This window comes from Daktulosphaira vitifoliae, unplaced genomic scaffold, assembly GCF_025091365.1.
Source record: "Daktulosphaira vitifoliae isolate Bord-2020 unplaced genomic scaffold, ASM2509136v1 Scaffold_4, whole genome shotgun sequence".
Lineage (NCBI taxonomy): Eukaryota > Metazoa > Arthropoda > Insecta > Hemiptera > Phylloxeridae > Daktulosphaira > Daktulosphaira vitifoliae.
In genome coordinates this window covers 13,450,152-13,472,593 of record NW_026099575.1, presented here as the reverse complement: position 1 = coordinate 13,472,593, position 22,442 = coordinate 13,450,152, and the positions used below count along the sequence as shown (strand labels likewise).

The 22,442-nt window shown below is 27.4% G+C and overlaps 1 protein-coding gene across 5 annotated transcripts in view; it reads left to right on the top strand.

Annotated features, from left to right (window-relative positions):
* LOC126905686 (uncharacterized) overlaps nt 1–22,032 on the top strand; it is a 39,551-nt gene extending 17,519 nt beyond the window's left edge. For 3 of the 5 annotated variants that reach the window (XM_050685644.1, XM_050685646.1, XM_050685645.1), the window contains 17 exons: nt 10,322–10,696; nt 14,881–15,018; nt 15,535–15,684; nt 15,761–15,925; nt 15,987–16,121; nt 16,191–16,292; nt 16,368–16,517; nt 16,579–17,514; nt 17,584–18,131; nt 18,192–18,431; nt 18,803–18,919; nt 19,775–19,961; nt 20,027–20,118; nt 20,190–20,432; nt 21,052–21,207; nt 21,281–21,448; nt 21,536–22,032. In XM_050685644.1, coding sequence (XP_050541601.1) covers nt 10,322–10,696; nt 14,881–15,018; nt 15,535–15,684; nt 15,761–15,925; nt 15,987–16,121; nt 16,191–16,292; nt 16,368–16,517; nt 16,579–17,514; nt 17,584–18,131; nt 18,192–18,431; nt 18,803–18,919; nt 19,775–19,961; nt 20,027–20,118; nt 20,190–20,432; nt 21,052–21,207; nt 21,281–21,448; nt 21,536–21,757 — 4,124 coding nt within the window. In that variant the 3' untranslated portion in view covers nt 21,758–22,032. Of the gene's footprint in view, nt 1–3,857; nt 4,201–10,321; nt 10,697–14,880; nt 15,019–15,534; nt 15,685–15,760; nt 15,926–15,986; nt 16,122–16,190; nt 16,293–16,367; nt 16,518–16,578; nt 17,515–17,583; nt 18,132–18,191; nt 18,432–18,802; nt 18,920–19,774; nt 19,962–20,026; nt 20,119–20,189; nt 20,433–21,051; nt 21,208–21,280; nt 21,449–21,535 lie in introns of those variants that run through there. The other 2 variants (XM_050685647.1, XM_050685649.1) reach the window with 2 other exon arrangements.
* Nucleotides 22,033–22,442: the final 410 nt, after the last annotated feature.

The following is a 22,442-nucleotide window of genomic DNA, read 5'->3' as shown; positions in this document are numbered from 1 at the left end:
CTCACTCAATATACATAACAATTCGTTTTCAGCGTTATGGAACCTAATTTACCCAGTTAGAAAATAAAATTCAATCAATATTTTTTGTTAAACAAAATAAAAAAAGTATGTCCGATTAAATTTTAGCCTTGTCCGAACCAAATAAAGAATTTGAAATTAAGAATTCTGCAATAGACAATAAAAACGCGAGCCTAACAAAATATTTTTAGACCTTAAATGCTTTTACTTGCGGTTTGATATCATTGTTATTTATATATGTTATTGATGTATTTTTGTCTATAAGTGAAATATCTGGGTTACTATAGTATCTTACAATATTGTCTATGCATAACATCATTCCACGTATAATTTTTTATTCGTGGTTAAAGAATTTTTTTTATTATATTATTTATTTAGTAATAAACGGGCATGTGTAATGTATGTTTTTCCTAATTATTGTCGCTACTTTGTGATTTTGATAAAGATGCTATAAAGTAAATCGGATTCTATTTAATGTTAAAAAAAATTATATTGTTATTGGGTGATCAGTTTGAAAACTGTGATCCTAGATTTTGAAGACTTTTTTTTTTTTTTTTTACTCATTACTTTATTTGGTATTTATTAATAAATCATATTTCATTATCATACTATAATGAAATATGATATCATATAAATTATAAAAAATTATTTTATTACAAAATATTTTAAATTGTAAAATAGATCACAATTTAAATCTATATTTAAAAAAAAAAATGCGGTCGTATTTTTCACCGTCCTCCCATCAAAAAGTAGTTGGGGTGCACAATAAAAAAAAAAAANCCTGCGCACCCCCCCCCCTACAATTCGAGCACTGGTGATGATAAATAAAAGCTAAACAATGTTAATTTCTATTACATAATCAGTGTTCGACGATTAACTAATTGAACAAATAGTCAAATTATTGACTAAAAATTCATATTTATTCTACACTGTCTGTTATATTCTTTATAGCATATAAATATCCTTAAATTCAATAATGCACGTCTCATTATTATGTCTCATAAAGTAGTATGCTAACGTTAAAAAGCATGAGTTAAGTAATGTATTATTCGATTTGGTAACCCACGCTTAATTATTAATGTATTGTTTTTACTCGCAATTTTATTTTTGCTTGAACAGTATGTTCGTGATGTGCGCGCCCGAGAAATCTGGTGACGCGACTCGCTTATATAGTGTTAAAGAATTGTATTAATATCTCATACCAACAACAACCTTGGTCTTAGATAATGTGTTGACTTTCACGACACACGCTATAACATTGTTTATTTCTGCTCTACCCATGCAGTATAAAGTCTTAACTAAAAAAACACAAGTTTTTCTAATAATTACACTCTATAAATTATTAATGTACGAAATTTTAGTAATATATATATATATATGTCGTAGTTTTTAGAAAAAATATACTCCAATATTCATTTCCAAAATGTTAAGTTCGTGTAACCTCGTTTATTGAGGTCGTATCTAAGTAAATATTTTTCAAGTATTTTATCGTTTTGTTCTAAATTGAGATTTGAATCTTTGTGGTACAAAAAATTATAAAACTAATATGTATAGAATGTTATTATTATGCAAGTTTAACTTTACTGGATGATTGGAAAACGTCGTCTTGTTCTTTCTGCTGTGAATAGTAAAGGTGATTTATAAAGCCGAAACTTAGTGCTCGGAGTTAATAAAAAGTAGAAGGGCGTTTGACTTACAGATGCGCCTTATGCAGCACCCCTTAAGTAATATGCGTACATTGCTTAAACCTTATATCTTGAATGCTCTGTTTTTTCTCACCGTCTTTAAGCTAAAATCGATTTTTCTATCTTGCTACATAATACGACTAGGTGTACATTGCACTCGTTTGTGCATTATTGAATTCGTTTATAATTTGTATAAAAATTTTTTATGTAAAGTTTTGTTTGGACGAATTTACTAATAATTATTTGATAAATTTGTGTCATGTTATTTTTTATTTATTATTATTATTATTTTTTTTTTTGTAGTGGTTTTATCTTAAGTATGTGGACTGTATTGAATGCTTCTCTTCTTAGATATTTTCATTTCTAAAGAGCAATAGATAAAATTGATATTTTGCATGCAAAAACAAACTAAAATTCAAATTTTTTTTTGGTGGTGTTTATTTGGAAAATACTGATATCCGATTGTAAGAAATTCCTATCCGCTGAAACCCTACAGTAATTATAATAATAAAACGTTTTATTGTATAAACATAGAATTAGTTTGTGAAAATAATTAAAAAAACAATACATGTGTACTAGTTTTCGTATAAAATTTTATATTTTATTCCTTTAATAATGATCATAAACTAAGTATTATATAAAGTATTCTTAATTTATGTCTGAAAAAATAGTAACGTAGTTTACCGGATAGAGGCTGTACTAAAGTTTTAATATTGTAGTATCAGTGGGTAAAAAGATATTGTGAAGTTATTCACTCCACTCCATTCATAACGTTGTCGACGGCTGGTATATGACTATAGTGTCTATACAACTGTACTGCGTAATATTCTATATATTTATTCCTATGTTGTGTAAATGTTCATAAGTGTTTGTTAATCATAGTACACCTTCAATATTTTTATTATTGGACAATTGATATAGAACTTACGATCAAATTTTAATGTAGAAATTGAACCATGTTGATTTTTAAGTGTGAAATAATTTTAGCTATACTGAATTATCGGTTTACCATAAACCACTCATTTACACTTCAAAAAAATACAATATTGAAGAAAAATGTTGTTTTTAGTTACGTATATTTCTTAATTTATCAATCAATAACTACTTTTTAGAATCATTCCTATTTACTACCTTGTAAGTTATTCTTATTTTTATACCTAGAAGGGGCGAAGAGTACGACCGAGAAATGACTGGTGATAAAAATAGTAGCACCCACTTCCTCGCCATAACTTTTTATTGTTAAAAACTTCTGAAATTCTGTTCCAATAGTTGTTATCGACAGTAATTTTCTTAATTAGATTATTTTATATTTTGTAAGCTAGTTAAATATGTATGTTGTTATATTAACAAAAATAAAGTGACACCCTATTAAGTTATAAAGGATGATCCTAAAAAGTAATATCATAGCTAAATTAAAAAGTAAAAATTTAATTAACATAATTAAAATTGGTAAATCAACAAATATATATATATATAACCAAAAGAAATTAACATTTTTTTTTACCATACTGTTTTTATTTTGAGAGTAATTGAATAGTTTATGACAAACCGATCACTCTGTATTGTGTGTCTAAAAAAAAAATTTAAATAAAGTACTGCCAAATATTGGCTGAATTGAAAATTATTGAAGATGTTGAAACCTAGTGGGACATAGTCCGTATACCCAAAAATATAATTATTTTGAATATCACAAATTTACTACTTGTAAAAAAGAAACAAAATTATTTCATAGGCCACTGTTTAACCACTAGCAGCTTACACTAAACGAGAGGTTAAGAATAGTTTTATTGTATTATAACATTGTATTTTTAGAGGATATGCATCATAAAACTTCATATTATTATATTATGTATAGTGAATTACTGATCGACCGGCCGGTCGCATTGCGGAATGCGGTTTCAGAACAAAAAACTCTGTGAAGTATTTGCTTAGGAGCATACAATTTAGTTTAGATTTTTTATGTTAAAATATTTTTCGTTTTTGGATTGCTTATCGTCTCTTGGTAAAATAAACCAACGTTTTTGCGTTTTGCGAACGACAAATGGGAAAACGCGCTCCAAGTTCGCCGGTGGACAGGCGCCGAAACGACCGCCGTTGCTTCTGTAAAGTGGATTATGCACCGGCCCGTCATTCAGTGGTGCCAATAGCGAGCACGGTGTAGATTGTTAGTTGCGTAGTTAATCGCCTTTAACAAAACTTAGCGGTGTGTTTACATACGTGGTTTTGACAATGGAATATTTATTCCAACATTTAAATACTAAACAAATAGTAAATTTTATATGCTTTTGTATTATGTAGATATCGTTAAATGTGTATTAATTTTTTTAGTTGAAATTTTTTTTTGTAACTCCATTTACTTTTATCATTAACCTTAATCTTTGTTTCTGAGAACTATTAACGGTGCCATAATAACACTGGTAGAGTTTTTACAAAAAAAAATGTTCTGTCTTTAATCTTGGATTACTCAATTGCTATTAAGAACGTTGTGTAAATATATGTAAGTATACGAAAAAATAATAAATTGTTTTTATCTCGTGAGCAGTTTTGATCCAGAAAAAATGAAATGTAAATAAATACATTTCTATGTATGTATTTATTCATAGATATATAATCAATATTTGTTGGATATGAAATTTAATTTAAATTAATGAAAATAATTTTTATTTTGAGACAACGGGCTCTTTAAAATATATTACTACCAACAATCGTCTTAATTAAATTAGATAATTATTAAAAATTTGGAGTTGCAATAAAGTTTTTATGGCTAAATCGTCATAAAGCCATAAGAATTTCTTAAGAGCTTTGGACCAGGTACGAGTTGTCACCTTAATATCATGATTAGAATAATTTACATGTTTGTATTCTGTGCATCATTCTTACAAGTCAACAAGTTTATTATTCTCTTGTCGTACCAGGGAATAGATTATGTTAGCCGGAAAGGGTTGAATGTTTTTAAATAAAACCCATATATTTGAATTTTGAATGATAAAACGTTGTCGTCATAACGAATCAACACTCCTCCCGTACATGCGTATGTTATCAGTTTGGTCCAATTTTCTCAGTGTTCTAAAACACCAATGAGTGTAATAACGTAAGAAAGGCATTATGCAATTTATTTAACGTATAGAACAAAAAGAATATTATTTTGGGGAAATATTTTCCAAATACTAAATTAAAGATCATGGAATATAAAAAAAATTTGATCAAGGAAAAATTTTGGAATAGCCACGTATAATTGCGTGTCTTTATTTCCTTTACATTTTTTAACACACCTGAATACTTCTATTTAATTTTATATTTTACATTATAGTTGACTTATTAAGTCTAATCGCGATATTATTATTATTGTTTTACTTATTGCTTTTCTAAAAAAACAGATAACATTATTAATATTTATCGTAGAGACATATAAAATATTGTCAATAGAAAAATCTCGAGTTATTACACCACCTATTTTTTTTCTAGTTAAAGATATATATTTTAGTCGTATTTTATATTTAAAAACTCATCGATTTGTAAGGCGTCGTGTTGAAGAAATTTTATCCCTTTTGTTTTCTTAAAAATAATGCAATAGAATGAATATCGAATTATATTCGAGTCTGACTGTGCAACAGTTATGTACCTGCAGAAAACTTTTTTCCTAAATTTGTGTTTACTTTAACCGATGAGAAGAAGTTAAATTATATTTTAATCCTTTTTGGATTATTAATTGTATTTATTATGAGTTTAGTTAATACAGTTGAACATTATAAAAAAAATTATTATTTATTATTTTTAACTTTTATATGTTAAGCATATAGCGCAACATATTTTAAATTTAAAAAAAAGTTTATTCCATAATTACTATAATTGCTTTATCAAGATATAATTTTATTAATAGAAAATTATTTTTCATTAATTATTCCGGTTAAGTTTTAATTAGATATATAAGAACAATAAATTTAATTATTATTAATTAGTCAATTTGATTCGTTTTCTTTATTTGAAGGTCAAATTTATTGGTGTATAAGTGCATGTTATAAATATTTTATTATGATTGTTTAGAGTATGAACCACCGAAATTGCATTAATTCCAATCATATGTTATTTTTTTCTAGTAAATATCTTACGTTTATTAAATATGTATTGATAAAAAATGTTTATTATATTATAATTTATTTTTATTTTGATTATTCATTAACTCTCCATAATATATCATTTTTGTAATTGTTTCTTCGCAATTGGGACTTATTATCGATGGAAATTAAAATTGGAACACAATCTATTTTTTTTAGCTTCAATGCGAAATTGAGAAGGTATTAATTTTACCATGATGTGTTTTTTTTATTTATATTTTTTTGTGTCTGTCACTACTTTTTCTCAGCTCTCACTGGACCGATTTTTCTCAACGATACGGCAAAAAATAACATATCATATCTAATTGAAGACATTACTCTCAAAAATTGAAAATTTTTCCCTCGTTCCCCGTAAATAGTGAAAATCCCCCAACAAATATTTAGAATCGGTAAATTTCGACATATTTTTCTAAAAATTGTCATAATTTTTTGAAAAATGAACAATTTAAAATAATTCTTTTATACAGGGTGTTCAGTAAGTCAGGAACGGGTTTCTATTGTTCTCATTGTTACAAACAATTGTTACAAACAATCCTGCCCACACGGGGGATTCAAAATAGTAAGTTCTGCACAACAATTTAATTTTTTCAACTTAAATTTTGAAAATGTTCCGGAAACACTCCGAGCTTCAAACATATATTAAAATAAAGCTAATGTTATGTACTATAAGTTCAAAAAAAAAGAAATTTGCCCTGACAACTTATCTTCTACGTGAAAATGGTTGTCGTAGTCAAAAAACGAGCAATTTTGTTTTTAAAATTTACGATTTCAGATTTTATTACGTAGTAATGATTTTTTTGCAATTTTTCCGTAATTCTTTTTGAGTTAGAATTTTGCTTTTCAATAATCCACCAATTTCATAAAATTAAACACTATCTACAGATTTGCATCGAAGCGTTTCTTATGATAGTGATTTTAATGACTGTCAGATATCATTATACTTGACCCAACTATGCCATGTTCACACTGTGTTACCGTTTTTATTCATGAATATTGAATTTTCTACTTCTTTTTCAGCCTTTAAAACTCATACCCTTATAAATAATATAAAATTTTGTAATATTAATTAGTATTTATTGAATTTAAAAAGTAAATAAAAAACATTTTTTATAATAAAATGAATAAATAAGGGGTCAATGAAAAAAAACGTGAGACAATTATTTGTAAACTAATAAAATGGAATTTTTAATTTTAAAACGTTATGTTTTTTTACAGTACATCAGAATTTTTGAGGGCTATTACTTTCGAATAATTCAATTTTTCCACTAAATTGTCGACTTAAAAGGTACATTATGACATTAAATATTTTGTCACCAAAATCTCAAGTTTGAAAAAATTGACTCCCTTTTTTTTCCGTGTGCCCCCATCAAATTGTTTTTTTTATTAATTTCTACGTTTTAATAATTTCATACTTTGTATTGTATTTTAGTTTTACTTTATAACTTCACCTTATAACTTATTAGCGTCGTAAAATTCAATAATAGGTGTGATTCATTCATTTATTAGTAATGAATTTTATGTGTAATGTACTTAATTCTTTAGTTAAGAAAATAAATTTGATCAAATATAAACAATAATATCTCATTGTAAGCTTTATATAAAAATACTTTAAAATAATTTTTTCTGGATATATTTAATCTACTAGCTTTTTTGAAGACTTGTCGATTTGTATTTGAAGGTATCAACATAGTAGTATCAGATGAATAGCAATACAAATATGATTATTGTATGACGACTAATAATTTGTAATGTTTAAGGAAGTTCTAGTTGCAACGGCTATCAAATTTTCTATTGATTAATTCTGAGCAAGATGTATTGTATGCGTACTTAGTGACATTTTATGTCAATTGTAGAATGACGTAGATGTTTGGTTAAATGACAACTCGTATTACATCTAAAACGTATCTAGATTAGTTTTTTATCATCCGATGGCCGGTCATTTCCTGTGTGATTATAGTATCCTCTTAATTATTTATAACCGTTGTATTTTTTGCTCGTGTATTAATTGCTAGACTACTTGGTTTCATTAACACAATGACCAATAAACTGTTTGTTGTTTTAATGCATTGATGTACAACACTACGTTCTTGTACGCCAATCCATGCAAGTTTTTTCTACTTGGAATTTTTTTTAAAAGAAATCAGCATTTTACGAGTGTTCACTTTTTTTTTTTAATAACGAGGGCGTATTCGATTGAACTTTTGACTGCAGTGATTATATTAGCTCGGTCGGAAAACCTTAATAGCCGAAGAAGGAACGAAACACTGTGTTATGCAAACAAAATTTTAATCGTATCTACGGCTTATTTTTTGGTAAATTACTCAAAAAAGGAAAAGTAATTTATTTTAATTAAATTCCATATTTCGTGACCCGCGTCAACTTTTGCAGGATTTCCAAGTCATTACCGTCCGGCACTTTAGGCGCAGGAAAAGGAAGAATTTTAACCCTTCTTTTTTACAATTCTGTGCGGTTGTAACTTATTTTTCTGTCTTTAATATATTAAATACGTTAAAGCAAATTACACTTTTTCCAACCAGTAATTTCTAAAAAAATCAGAATTATATGCAAAACAGCGTTTTAAAAATAATATTCTGTGATTTAATTGAAAATGCCCTTAAACGACTGTTGTTTCAATATACTTATTTATTTATTTTCAGTTTGGTCGTTTACTGAGATGTCCACTAATGTATATTTCGCGTATAACAGGTATTCTTAAAAAAATACATGAACATTGTGAATGGGAATATTTTTGTGTCTAGAATGAAATTAATGTTACCATTGTTATTATAACCCGACTTCTCAGTAATTGTCGGGGGTTATACATATGTATGTTATATCTGAAAGGGAATAACTTTTAAATACAGATATTCTCAATTCAGAATTTTCTCAACAGTGACGATCATGTCGAAATCGATACAACACTAAACAAAGTATTTTGGCTCGTCAATAAGAGATAAGACATGGATATCACGAGTTATTTTAATCACTGTAACCTTGTTGGATAAAGAAGGCATCATATTAGTAATATTTATTTTAGAACTGTGTTCTATTAGAAAAAATATGACATTTAATAGGCTTTGGTCAATTATAATCGTGAAATTGATATTTCAGTTTGATAATAAACTGTGCAATGTCAATGACACGTCACGCAGTGTGTAGTATTGGTGTGTACTAAAAAAATGGTGGTTAGATAATTTGTATTTTAATTGATGAAAAAAACACGAGGGGGTTAATTGTTTAATAAAACTACAGAAATTTGTTTTAAATTCTTTAAGCGAGCAATTATTAGCTAAAATCTAGTGAATAATTGATAGGGGGAAGGGAATACAAAATTAAAAAATCTGTAAATATTTAACTTAGTATCATCTCTATATTTTTGGTGAGGGCTCAAGGTTCTTTCATTACCGCCTCTCTGTAATCGACATAGAGTTTGACACATTTCTTTATTTGGTCACGAAACTCGGAGGCGCCAGCATCTAATTGATAAGTTCTATTATTTTTACCGTTTCTTTATGACCACTAGATCGATCTCGCAGTCACTTTAACGTGTGTAAACTAGTTAAGAGTCACGACATCATGTGTATTTGTTTATAAACAAAAAAAAGATATGACGTCTAAAGCGCTGGACTGTGTTAAAACTTGGAATATCCAAAAGGTTATCTTAGTACGTGCATTGCTCTGGTTGTTTACAGTACAAAACCCATTAAAAATATATAAAATAAATGTGTATAGAAAAACTTTCTATGAACACTTCTTTCGTGCACTCTAATGAAAATATGATATTGCATTGTACAACCTTATTTTTAGGTAATTTTTTTGTATAAAATCCAAGTTGAAGTTTTATTTTAGTAAAATTCACGCTATTTTTAAAATTATATTTTATGTGTATTAAATGTCTAAGAATGTACAATTTATAACAGAAATGTGTTCGAGAGCAACCTCTGAATACATTAAATTAAATTAAAATTTTTGAAATGTATGAATTGAAATTATTCCTTAAATAATCGTTTTTATATTAATAAGACTTAGGTTAACAATTACCACGTTGTATTGTTTTACTATACACATATTTTTAAGGATTAATGATTTTGACCTTAAAATTGGTTTGTAGAATATTGTTGTTTAATATGCCTATTATATTGTGTATAATCTGGTTTACTCGCGTTCGCTTAGTAGAAGGTCAAATTGGCAAAACCATGAGGGCATTTCATGTTTACATTACTGTTATCAGTAATGGAGCTATTAATATTTTCCTGGATTATCTGTTAAATTTAACTATGTGCAAAATTTATCTTAAATGTAAACAATTATAAATATTATTCTTTTTATCTTACAAATTTTTTAAATTTAATGTTTCTTCAAACTATTAATTTGTTTCACTTATTAGATTTAGTTTCATTCTTAATTTTTTTTTTTTTAATTATTCTATTAATTGTCGAGTTTTATGTATTATTATGATCATAATAGTTGAATTTTGAAACTATTTTAATGTTTTGTTCGCAGACCGAATTGGCAACGGTTGTCCACCCGCCATTAATAGAGTCGGTACGTCAACGGCCGGCTTCGAGATGTACTCTTACTTCGCAAGTACGGCCACTGGTGGCACGGGTACGGGTGGCATCGGCACCATCACAGTGGCGCCCTCGTGCGGCGGCAATCAGTCTGTAGTGGCGCAAGCGCACTTTACCGGCATCCAGCCGGCGCATCACCATCAACAGCAACAACAACAACAACAGCAGCAGCAGTCAGTCTCCACAACTATCAATTGTTCCTTGGTTCGTGCTATTGCTGCCGCTGCTACGGCACCGTCGTCCATGTCGTCCACACAGGCCGTACAATCGACCGCTAATATCTCCGTTACATCATCAACCGGCAAAAGTAAATAATTCTGTTGGAATGCATTTTTAGATTAACATATTTTTCTGAAACCTTTATATGTTATCCTGTTTCTTAGAATATCAGTTGTAGAAAATCAATACGAAATTTATTTATTTAAATGATAACATGTAACTGTTAAAAATCGAATTTCTCAGAACTTTGAAGTGAACAATACAATAGTAAAGTGTACCAATTAACTTTATTGAAAAATACGCGAAAACAATAAATTTAATTGTCGATTGACCTATTAATATGATCGTTTTAAACTTATTTGAACTTTATAAAATGTAAATAACACTATTTTTCTGTTAAAATTTTAATTTGGTTGCTTGAATCACCTTAATTATCCTCGTCTATCGAGTAATTATAAGCATTAAATTCTAAAATTTAAGAGCTATTTTTCAAAGAAATACGTGCAGATGGTCTAGTAGTATAATTTTTATTATATTATTAAGTTTTTGGAACTATTTTGGAGTTTTTTTCCTAATTAACTTGATTTACATAATAGCAACATAGAATACTGACATAAGAGTTGTAATCATTATGATGAAAATTAAATCAATCTAGTTTATTTCTTAGAATTTTTTATTTTTCCTATAAATAACTTTAAAAAATATTTACTGATTTATCACTTGCAGGGTGTATTAAGAGCTAAAATTTAGTCTTTTTAACTGGAGTATTGGAATATTATTAATAATTTATTAATGGTTAAAGTTAGGGCGTTCAAAACGGAAGTTCGTTGCATTTATTATTATTTTGAACGCCTATTTTGAATAGGCAAATGATTAGAGAGGTAGATTTAGTAAAGTTGTATTGAATGTGGTGTTTAAAATGTAAATACAAAATCAATAGTTGCTTTTGGATTTAATATGTTTTAAATCCAGTAAGATGAAATATTTAGTAATATTATATTATATTCCTAAAACTTTTTCAATACGTTCAATTACATATTAGGTAATATTTGATTTAACGTTTTTATGTATAATTGAAAAATGTAGCATTAGCAAATCGCTCTTGTCTGCTACTGTGCAATCTATTTTTCCACCTCGCCTCTTTTTTAAATGTAAATAATTTTTTCACATTTGGTGTTTAATTAACCTTCGTTCTATTGTTCTCAGATTACGGCTGTCTTTTTTCCCCAACTCCTAATATTTCTAGGTCAATTTCGCATAATTATGTTTCGTATTTATTTAGGTTTAATTACCGTTTCTTTTGAACGAAACCGTTAATTATTTAAATTTTTACTTCGATACTAAAGAATTTGATTCATTCTTAATAGTGTTTTCTAGTGTCTGAAGAAAGAGGAAATAATTATTCTGTTCGTTACACCAAGCTGTTATTTTTTAACACACCGCAGGGCTCGATGACACTTAGTATTTTGGAACGGCAGATAACTGTACAGGGGTTACCTACCAATACTACCGGAACCACCACTCTCTTTGTATAAGCCCATTCATCAAAAGGTTTCTAACAAAAAAATATATAAGAAGAAAATACGTTCTTTGAGAAATTGTCGTTTTTATATTCGAGTGTACCTCACTATTCACGGCCAGGTACAGGCGAAGCTCTTCTTTTCATGGTATACCCGAGCTGCACATAACGATGATAATTTGTGTTTATTTGTAAAGTCCGCAGAGAAATGTTTCAAACTGTGGTGTAATATTATATCATATTGTGTATTTGTAGCAAAGAAGAATTAAAAGTGTGTAGACTATCATTTTTCTTTTTTTATCTTCGCGAAAAAACATGCAAACAAGCATATTATAGTGATCACTAACAGATATTATAACTGTATAGTATTTTTTGTTGCGTTCAAAGTAAATTTGTTATTTTTTGCGTTATTTGCAACATTAAGCATTTATATATATTTTTTCTGTTTTATTTTCTATTTGAACAATAGTTGTATGTTGTGTGTTGGCGATAATGAGATCGAGCTCATATTGTTTATCGTCAGAAGTCGTCGACAATAATTGGTGGCTTAAACATTATTTCGTTGTCAGCCGATAAAAAAAACACAATGTCTTTTGGCAAACGTTCAGATCTCTTCTACAGTCTGATGATTTATTTATTTAAAATAATTAAATTAAAATTTATCACTGTGTAGTGTAACGTTCATTAATATTGTAAAACATCACTATAACGTGTACGTAAGGAGAGTATCCATTTACTTTAGTTCAACTGAGGTGTATAAGCCTGTCGGTTTACAGGGAAAATGTCCAGAAGTAACGCCATTTTGCTGTTAAAAACACAACTATAGAGCCGAGTGGTAACGGTCAATCCATCGCAGTAAATATGTTATCATTTTTTTTTATGTATGTATACGCCCGAGCGGCTTCTGTGTACGATCGGTGCACGCAAAGTACATGCACACGAGATCAGATCTCCGTGTGAACATCATCGAAGAGAGTCCCTCCGGTTTTCACTCGCCGTTCAATAACAACGTCGTCGAGTCATCGATTTGTTGTTGCCGCCGGTAAATTGTCTTATATATTCTTTAACCCCTAGACGGTGCGAAAATTAAATTACCATTATAAATCTGTGTCTCGACATTTATTCGTGACGCCTTAATAATTTCGAGTTTCTTGGGGTTGACCCGGACTATTTTTTCGTTTTTCAAAATCAATAATACAACGAAATTAATATTCGCGTCGAGTATTTATTATTAATATTTCCTTACATTTGTGTGGTACACGGACATTATTATAGACAAAAATATTTTAGAATCATTTAATGATATTGGTTAATGAAATTATTCATTCGTAATTGTTGGATTATAAAATGAAGATAAAACTCGAATCTTAATTTAAACAAATGTTGTTGTTATGGCTCTATGACTGGTCTCTCTTTAAATTTGCTTGTTCGAGTACAATGGCATATTTAGAGTTGACAACGGGGCACGTGCTACCCACCCAATGATCATACTAAATTTAATGACTTTTATTTGAAGTAATTGTAGTTTTTAAACTATGTAATATTTTTTTCCAATTGACAATTTGCTTACTCTATTTATTATTGATTTTTCTTATGAATAATTTTTTTATTTTTATTCGATTGAACATTTTTTTTCTGTAAGACCATTTTATTTTGGATTAACAGAAAAATAGGGCAATTGTAAATAAATTGTAATGATAATTAACAAAATTATGTAAAAACTTTATTTTGTCTGCAGATAGTGGACAATGTTATACTATAAGTGTTGTTTTTATGTCATAGTTAACAGGAAATGACTGAGGCAATGCTGCAGATTAGTTTTTCTATACTTTTGTAAAATTTTCATACAAGTCACATTTTTTTATTTGCGTTTCATATTAAACAGCTCAAGTCTACAGCAATAGCATAGTTTTTTTGTTATCGCTACGGTCAGTCAAATAAAAATGATTAATAAATAAAAAGTGTTCTTTCTTTTTAATAAATTTATTATAAATAATATTCTTTCACACATCATAATAAGATTGACAAAAATAGTTTTCAACCAATAAATTTGAATCTGTCTAATAATTGACCTAATATTTTCGTAAGTACGATAAATAATTATTATGTGATCATCAAATTGACTTGTATAAAGTGTTCAAGTTTATTTTAATTCTGTGATCCTAGGAAAGTTCACATTTATGTTGCTTTGAAATAAAACATTAAAATTTAATGATTTTATAGTTCAGTAAAAACAGTTGAAAATGTCAATTAATTTTTAAAATTTTTAGTTTATTGTTTTTTTTGTGGTACAATACCAAAAACATGGGAAAATATATTTAGTTGAATTACTGTGCAGTTATCGTACATTGAACTTGAAATATTCAAAATTAGAGAAGACTTACTATTATTTGTGTTGAATTATTTAAAAAAAAAATATATATATATATATATATAATGTCTCTTCTCAAATATTTCATTTAAGAAATTAATTAATTTTATTATCTAAGGAAATAGGACAAATTATGCCATTTTATCTACAAACATTATATTAGATGATCTAATATTTTTTCATAATATTTTAAGGTTTTAAATAAAATATTATTTTGATTTCAATGAGGAAATGTGAAGTATAATATAATTTTATTTAAATAAAAATAATTAAAAAAATCTCTTCTGATTAAAATTTAAAATTACGTTTATGACAAAATGTAATAATCTAATTGAGACTGTGAAATAAAAATTTTTACATTCATTTATAATTGTTTTTATAGTTAAAGAAATGCCAAAATTAGTAAAACTAGCGCCCAATGGAGCTCATGAAAGATCCGTCCTACAACAAGAATCCAAAAAACGAAAGAGGCCTATTGGTAAAGCTCCCGCTTTGGCAACTAGTAAACCTTTGACCATAGGTAAATTATTATGGATTATAAATTTAGAGTTATATACATTATGACATATCATTTACACTTAACATTTGTAGTATTTAGTTTTTTTTTTTTTACTATAAATATAACAAAATAAATAAAATAATTATAATAAAAATCGCTTGGAACTGACTTTTTTCTTTTTGAGATTTGATTTTTTTGCGCGTCTTGTCTATTTTATTATAAATTACATACATCTTTAGTTAAATTGAAATAATAAAATAGTTCACCTGCTCAATACTTTTAATTAACATATTTTGTAAATTGATGGTATTTCTCTAATTTGTATGTTAGCTTAATTATATGAAAGTTGTAATTATTATTTTCATTAGTTTACAAAAGTTTTGTTTACAATTGCTGATTGGTTAATTTTACACTGCTGTAGTCTTATCAAGTTGATGCTGTCAAAATTTCAAAGTTATATTTTATTTGAGAATACCTTTATGTTTCAATATTTTTTTTTTACTTTAACGACAATATTTATTAGTATATATTTTTAAGTGGCTCCAACTCCAATCATGACTTCTAAAAATGAAGACTCAATTAATTCAATCAAGTACTCATTTACAACTCAGCAAACAAACCCATCATCTTGTTTAAAAAAGAACGATTCCACTAATATTCAATGTAGTCAAACAACAACTATAAAAAGTAAAATCATTATTTAATTAAAAAATAGTATTTATGCATTGCATAAATATTTTTTCTTCTTTATTTAATTTTCCAGCTGGAGTTAGTGGAGGTAATATACCTGTTGGAATTGCTGTAGCCAGACAACGATTTACGCAAAGTACTTCGAGTACTACAGAAATTCAAAGGCAAAGAGAAACATCCACTACCACAACAGTATCGATGCCTGAAGTAATTTCACAAACACCAGTGCAAACTATGGGTAAGTTATAGTTGTATATCTGAATGAACTACAAAAGTTACTTATTGTTTTTGAATTTTAGTTCTATCATATAATGACTGTTCAATGGCCACTAGTGCGTCAACTTCATTAAACAGATGGCCAACTTCCAACGGATGTGCTATTCCACAGAACACTATCGGTGGACAATGGAATTATCAAAACACCACAATTAGAGGTATCAGTATAGCTCATCATTTAAATTTATTTAATGTGTATCAGCATTAAAGAATTATTTTTTGTAAAGCACCCACTATAGATCAGCCACCTATACAACCTGTGGGTAATTATCAATTAGTTCAGGATCAGTCAGGACAATTTTTCTTACTACCCCAAAATTCTATTACTGGTATTAATTAAAGTTTAAATTGTTACTTATTTATTAATTTTTTTACTAATAAGTTCATGTTTCTCATTTGTCTAGGTGTGATGACAATGCCATTTGATTATTGTAAGCAGGACACACAAAGCCAAACTAATCAAGGTTTTACACTTATTCAACAACCATCTCAACAGATGGCCACCATATCACCTATTATAAATCATCCACAATATACTTCCATTGCTAGTGCAGGTATTTTATTTTATTATTAATTTTATTAAATAAAGCATTAAAAATATGGGTATTAATTTAGGCTCATACTTAATACAACAAGTCAGTTCTTCAAATCCACCTGCTCTCATTAATACTCATCACCCAATAGTTGAAAATACAGGACACCAACAGCCATTGTTACAATTGTCTTCACCTGAAAATCAAATGTTTATTTTTAATCAACAGCAATCTGCAATTGTAGCACAACCATTAATTGGTCACATACAATCACCTCACTCAGGGTTAACTCTAGCTCAAATGCAAACGGGATGTCCAAATCAAATAAATGATATTCAAACTGTTTCTGAATCTGTTACTGTTCAAACAAAACTAGTGCAACAGTCAATAACTGAAAAGAGTACTATCTCAAGTCATACTGAAAAGAATCTATCCATTTCATTAGATTATTGTAATACTGCATTGACTGAACCTGAAAAAGAAGTAAAAACAGATTTTTCTATGACTGAAACACTAGATTCTAATGCAATTATGTTACATGATGCGAGTAATCAAACAGATTTACAAACAGAAGATGATATAGGCCAGCCACTTACTGAAGAAATCAAGAACACTGACTTTATAGATACCACAAATTATTCAAATCAAGAAGGGCGTCTTATTAGTGATGGTGGTACTCAAACCTGTTCAGTTATGTTATCCATTGCTGAAAATGCATCTACTCCAGATATCACAGGCCTTGAATTATTATTAAATAGTATCGAGCAGTTTGAAAAGCGTGATTCAGCTGAACGAGAACGAATAGAAAAACAAGAAGAACTAAAAAAAGTTGAAGAATTAAATACTAAGACAAATGATAATAGTTACAACAAAATGGAAGAAAATGAAGAAAAAGGTGTTAACAAAATTGACTTGCTGTTGTTAGCTGAACAGTTTTTAGAAACTGAAAACTCTATGGACACAATTGTTCAAAAAAAAAATATTCACAAAACGTATTCCAACTACAAAAAGATAGCTTGTAAGTATATTATAGATTTATTTTTGTTTATATTTATATCAAAGTTAAACTATATTTGTGTTCTTTTAGTAAAATCTGAAAGGAAAAATGAGCTTTGCAAACGTCCACTTGTCAAAGAAAGTAATGAGATAACGACTAAAAAAGAATATACTAAAAAATCACCATCGAGCAGTGAATTGTTTTGGTCAAGAGAACATTTGAAAGGAGATAAAGAACTTGCACAAGATAAATTAAAAAAATATTCTGAAAATAATAATAAACCATTAAAGAGAAAATTATCTGATTCAAGTGAAACTAGTGAAACTTTTAAACGTGGACCTGGGCGTCCTAAGAAATTTCAGAAAGATGATGATAAAATTATGAAAAGAAATAGCTTAAAATTAGATTGTGATTCAAGAGTAAAGCAAAAAATTTCAATTTCTTCATCATCTGATCTCTCCCCACCTGTATTAGAACCTTGTAGTCCATTTTCATCTAGAAAAGATTCAACAAGGACTCCACCTACTCTTTCACCTATTTCATCAGCTGCTAAATTATCAGATTCTTTTAAGTCATCTGATGAAGAAAAAGCTTATGAAGGAAAAGTGGCTAAAAAAAGATCTACATCTTTAATTGTAGTATGTTATTTTTTTACAAAATTTTCCATTTCATTTTTAAGCATGTTAAATTTTTTTCAGACTAGTGAAAATGACTTCAGATCACCAATAAAAAAACGAAAAGTAGGTCGTCCACGAAAAAACTCTAGTCCATTTGATGAAATTTTAAGCAAACACTTATCTAAAAATCAAAATAAAGAAAAACAAGTTCCTTTATCATCTGGAATAGTAAATAGTGTTGCGACTATTAAAACAAATAAATCAGAAATTTCTTCTGGGAACCAATATAAAATCAAACCTAAATTAAAAGCTGAGGTTAAAGTAAGTTTAATTCCAAAATAATTTTAAATTTCTAATTTTTTTTTTTTATATTATTGTATTGTTATAATTATTTTTAAGACACATACTTTTATTTAGTATTTTAATAGTAGTATAAGTTATCTAAAATCTATAACCTCGTAAGAAAATTTTATAAATTTAATTCATTAAATTAAAGTATTTAAATTGTTGCTGAAATCTTATTATTGACTTAGACAGTACAACTTCGTTGATTTAATTAAAATTAAAATTTTTTGTTATGTACTTTACATAATATATTGATATGCATTGACAAATAACTTGTTTTGATATTCAGTTAGTGAAATAACTTTTTCTCCTAAATATTATAATTGATAATTTTTTGATATTCATAGATCAAACATTGGGATGTCGAAGATGAGGATGAGGAATTTAAAGATCCAGATGACTTATTAGATATTCCTGAGTTTGTTTGTAAGAAGCGGAGAATGGCAGATGCTTTAAATAGAATTGTGAGTTTATTTTATTATAAATAGACTTGTTAAATCAATAATAATGTAAAATGTCCCTATGATTAACGTTGTTAGGTCATTCTTGTATGTAGTGTATGGTATGTCATATACAAGGTGATTCTTTTATCATTTATTAATTAATTAATAAAAAAATATATATAACAATGAGAATTTTACTTTTCATTTCTTTTAGTAATAATATACATATGTAATTAGCTTATGAAATGAAAAGTAATTTAGTTTAATAAATAACTGATCGTTAGCAACTGTTTGACGAGTAATTCAAAAGTTATTAAAATTTTATATCTAGACGAGAGTTAGGTGTGCCTGGAAATATCTAGTGATAAAAGAAACAAAACTTTCACCTCGATTTCTTCAGCCATTACATTAAATTATTAATAACTTCTAAAATACTGGTTTATTTGTTGTTATTGAACAGTCTGAATTAGGTAATTAAAGTTGACACTCTTATAAAATAATTTGTGTACATGAAAAATACTGATTAATAAAATAGCTAAAAATATAGAACTAAAAGAAATAGAAAGTAAAATTCTCAATATTACACTTTGATTAATTAAGTGGTCAATGATAAAATTATCACACTGCATACTATTCAAAACTTGATTCTCTTACAAAGAATATTGTTTTATCAAATAACTTATAAATTAAGTTCCTATAAGTACAATAGGTATTTCAATTGAAATATAATCTTTTAATTGTATTAAAATAAATTAAGTACTTAACATTATAAATAATTTATAAAATTTATAATTATACTAATAACATTATTTGGAGTTTTATGAAGATTTATTTAATTTTGTCTGTATTATATTTAAACAAATAATTTTTTTTTAGCCACCATATGCAATTTCTAAGCCATCATTAGTAGTTCCTAAAAAAAGGAAATTTTCTAGTGCATCATTTGATAGTGATGATAGTTTAAATGAATTACCATTACCCTCTCAAAAAGATATTTATAATGGTTTATCAATCAGAAGCGAAAGCACTGATTCAGAAGTATCTCCTGAACGCACAGGAGAAGGTAAGTTAATGTTTTTTTTTTGTTTGGGTTTGGCAAAGATTATATGTTTTCATTGGTGGTTTCAGAGAGGGATAGTTCTACAACGGTCGATCTTGCTGAATGTCAGTGCACATCCGTCAGTCCGGGTCGACCGAATGTAGAAAAGACTACCGCCGATGTGAGTGTCTTATGGTTGTGTTGTTAATTACATTTCTAAGTGATTTTTATTAATATTTCATTTATACGTAGAAAGACGATTATGAGAGGAAAAGACTGAAGAAAAAGCGCAAACACAGGAAACATAAGCATAGTCATGATGAACCTAGAATTAAACATAAACATAAACATCATAAAAAACATCATAAAAAGCACAAGCGTCATCGAGAAAATGAAACTAATTTGTCTTTATCTGAACCACCTAAATTGTCACCCCAAACCCTTCTTGAAAAAGAAAAAATTGATGATGACGATGACGATAAGTCTAATGAAGAGGTATAGCCATACTACTTATACATAGAGTAATCATTACTCAGTAATGGATTAATCATTAACCTCTCACTCAAATCACCAAATAAAAATAATGTTAAGAATTTTTTTTTTGCTTTTTCTAGTATTATGATTGTTGATTTATCAACTAAAGAATTTTTAGGTCCAACTATTATGTGTTATTAAGGTATCAACTTTATTTCAATAATGATAACATAAGAGAGGATTAAAATTTTCATTTTATTTTTATTTTTTTGAGTATCTTAACAGTGTCTGTTTCTTTGAGTAAAAAAATGTAGAAAGTTCTCCGTTTATTTCTGTCCTTTCTAGATAACAGCTAGTTTAATATGTTATATTGTCCTACTATTTTAATAATGATTAAAGATTATTCTATGAAATATTAGAAAGATCTTTAGGAAAACTTGATTTCTACCTAATACATTTTTTGTAAAGTTAACTGATTAAAGTAAAAATAACCTATGCAACTTAATTCGATTAAAAAATTTTTTTAATCGAAAAAAACATATTCTAAAAGTTCTTATTTTTAGAAGTTACTATGATTTATTGTTTTTTTTTTTCAAAAACAATATTATTTATATAATCTAATTATTATAATTTTTATTAGAATGACTCGAGTGAAGTTGATTGTGGAGAGATGTCCAAATTTCTATCTGATCAACAAACTTGGAAATGGTTAGGTGATAGTTATAAGCGACCTGGACGTGGTGGCAATAAAAAAACGTTCTACAAATCAATAACCAGAGGAGATGAAACTATTAAGGTCTGCAGATTTCATATTAACTAAATGAAAGTTACTTGTTCTTTTTTACATATGAAAAATGATATGCTAATAGGTAGGAGATTGTGCAGTATTTTTATCCTCTGGTTGTCTCGATAGACCATTTATTGGAAAAGTAGATTGCATGTGGGAAACACACTTGGAAAAAATGCAAGTTAAAGTATTTTGGTTTTATCATCCAGAAGAAACTGCTTGTGGTTTTACTGGCGATTTACCCTATCCAGTAAGTGTAATAAATAGATATACTATATTTTTCATTGTTATTGTATATTGGTTATAAATTTATACATATGTTGTCGTATAATAATAGGGAGCATTATTCAAATCTCCCCACAATGATATAAATGAAGTACAAAGTATTATGAATGGATGCCGTGTAATTTCCCTTAAAGAATTCAGACAAATAATAAATAAGGAACCAGAACGTCTTGATGCTATTTATGAGAACAATGATCTATTCTATTTGGCTGGGGAATATGAACCAGTTATGAAAATGATCAAGTTCAGTGATGGTGTAATGCCATCAAAGTAACTTAATTGTTTCACTATTATTTTTATTTATACTTTATACTTTTAAGTTTTGTATTCTTGTTTATTTATTATGAAATTATTTGTATGTTTGCTTTATTTAGGTTTTTTTTTTAAACCTGTTTGTTACCTGTTTTAACTATTTTTAATTGACTTATTTGATGATAGTTTTTTAATTCTTTTTATGTTAGTTTTTAATCTATACAAATATAAGTAATATGTGCTACAATAACTACAATGTTTTAAAACCATTAAACATACAATTATTATTGCAATAACTATTTAATAGGGTTTTCTATCTACATATTGTATGATGTCTTAAAAAAAATTTATGAGAAATCAATATAGTAAAAAAATTTGTCATTTATAATAATTATCATATATATTTTTTTTTACAACATTTGATTTTATAAAAATTAAAGTTAAATATAGATGAAAATTTGCAATAAAAAAAAATATTAATTTTTCAACAATCTTAATTGAAATACAAAGTACTTTTTTATATTTGCATCTCTTTTTGTGTAAAGAACTCAGATCCAATTCAAACTAAAATGGACATAATTTTTAATGAGTTTTTAATGAATTAAAACCTTTTAATTGATGTTTAAACTTGATTTTTTATTTTAGTCAAGTAATTATTTTTAAGGTTTGGTTTAATTTAAAAATTAAAATTTTTAGTATACAAAAAA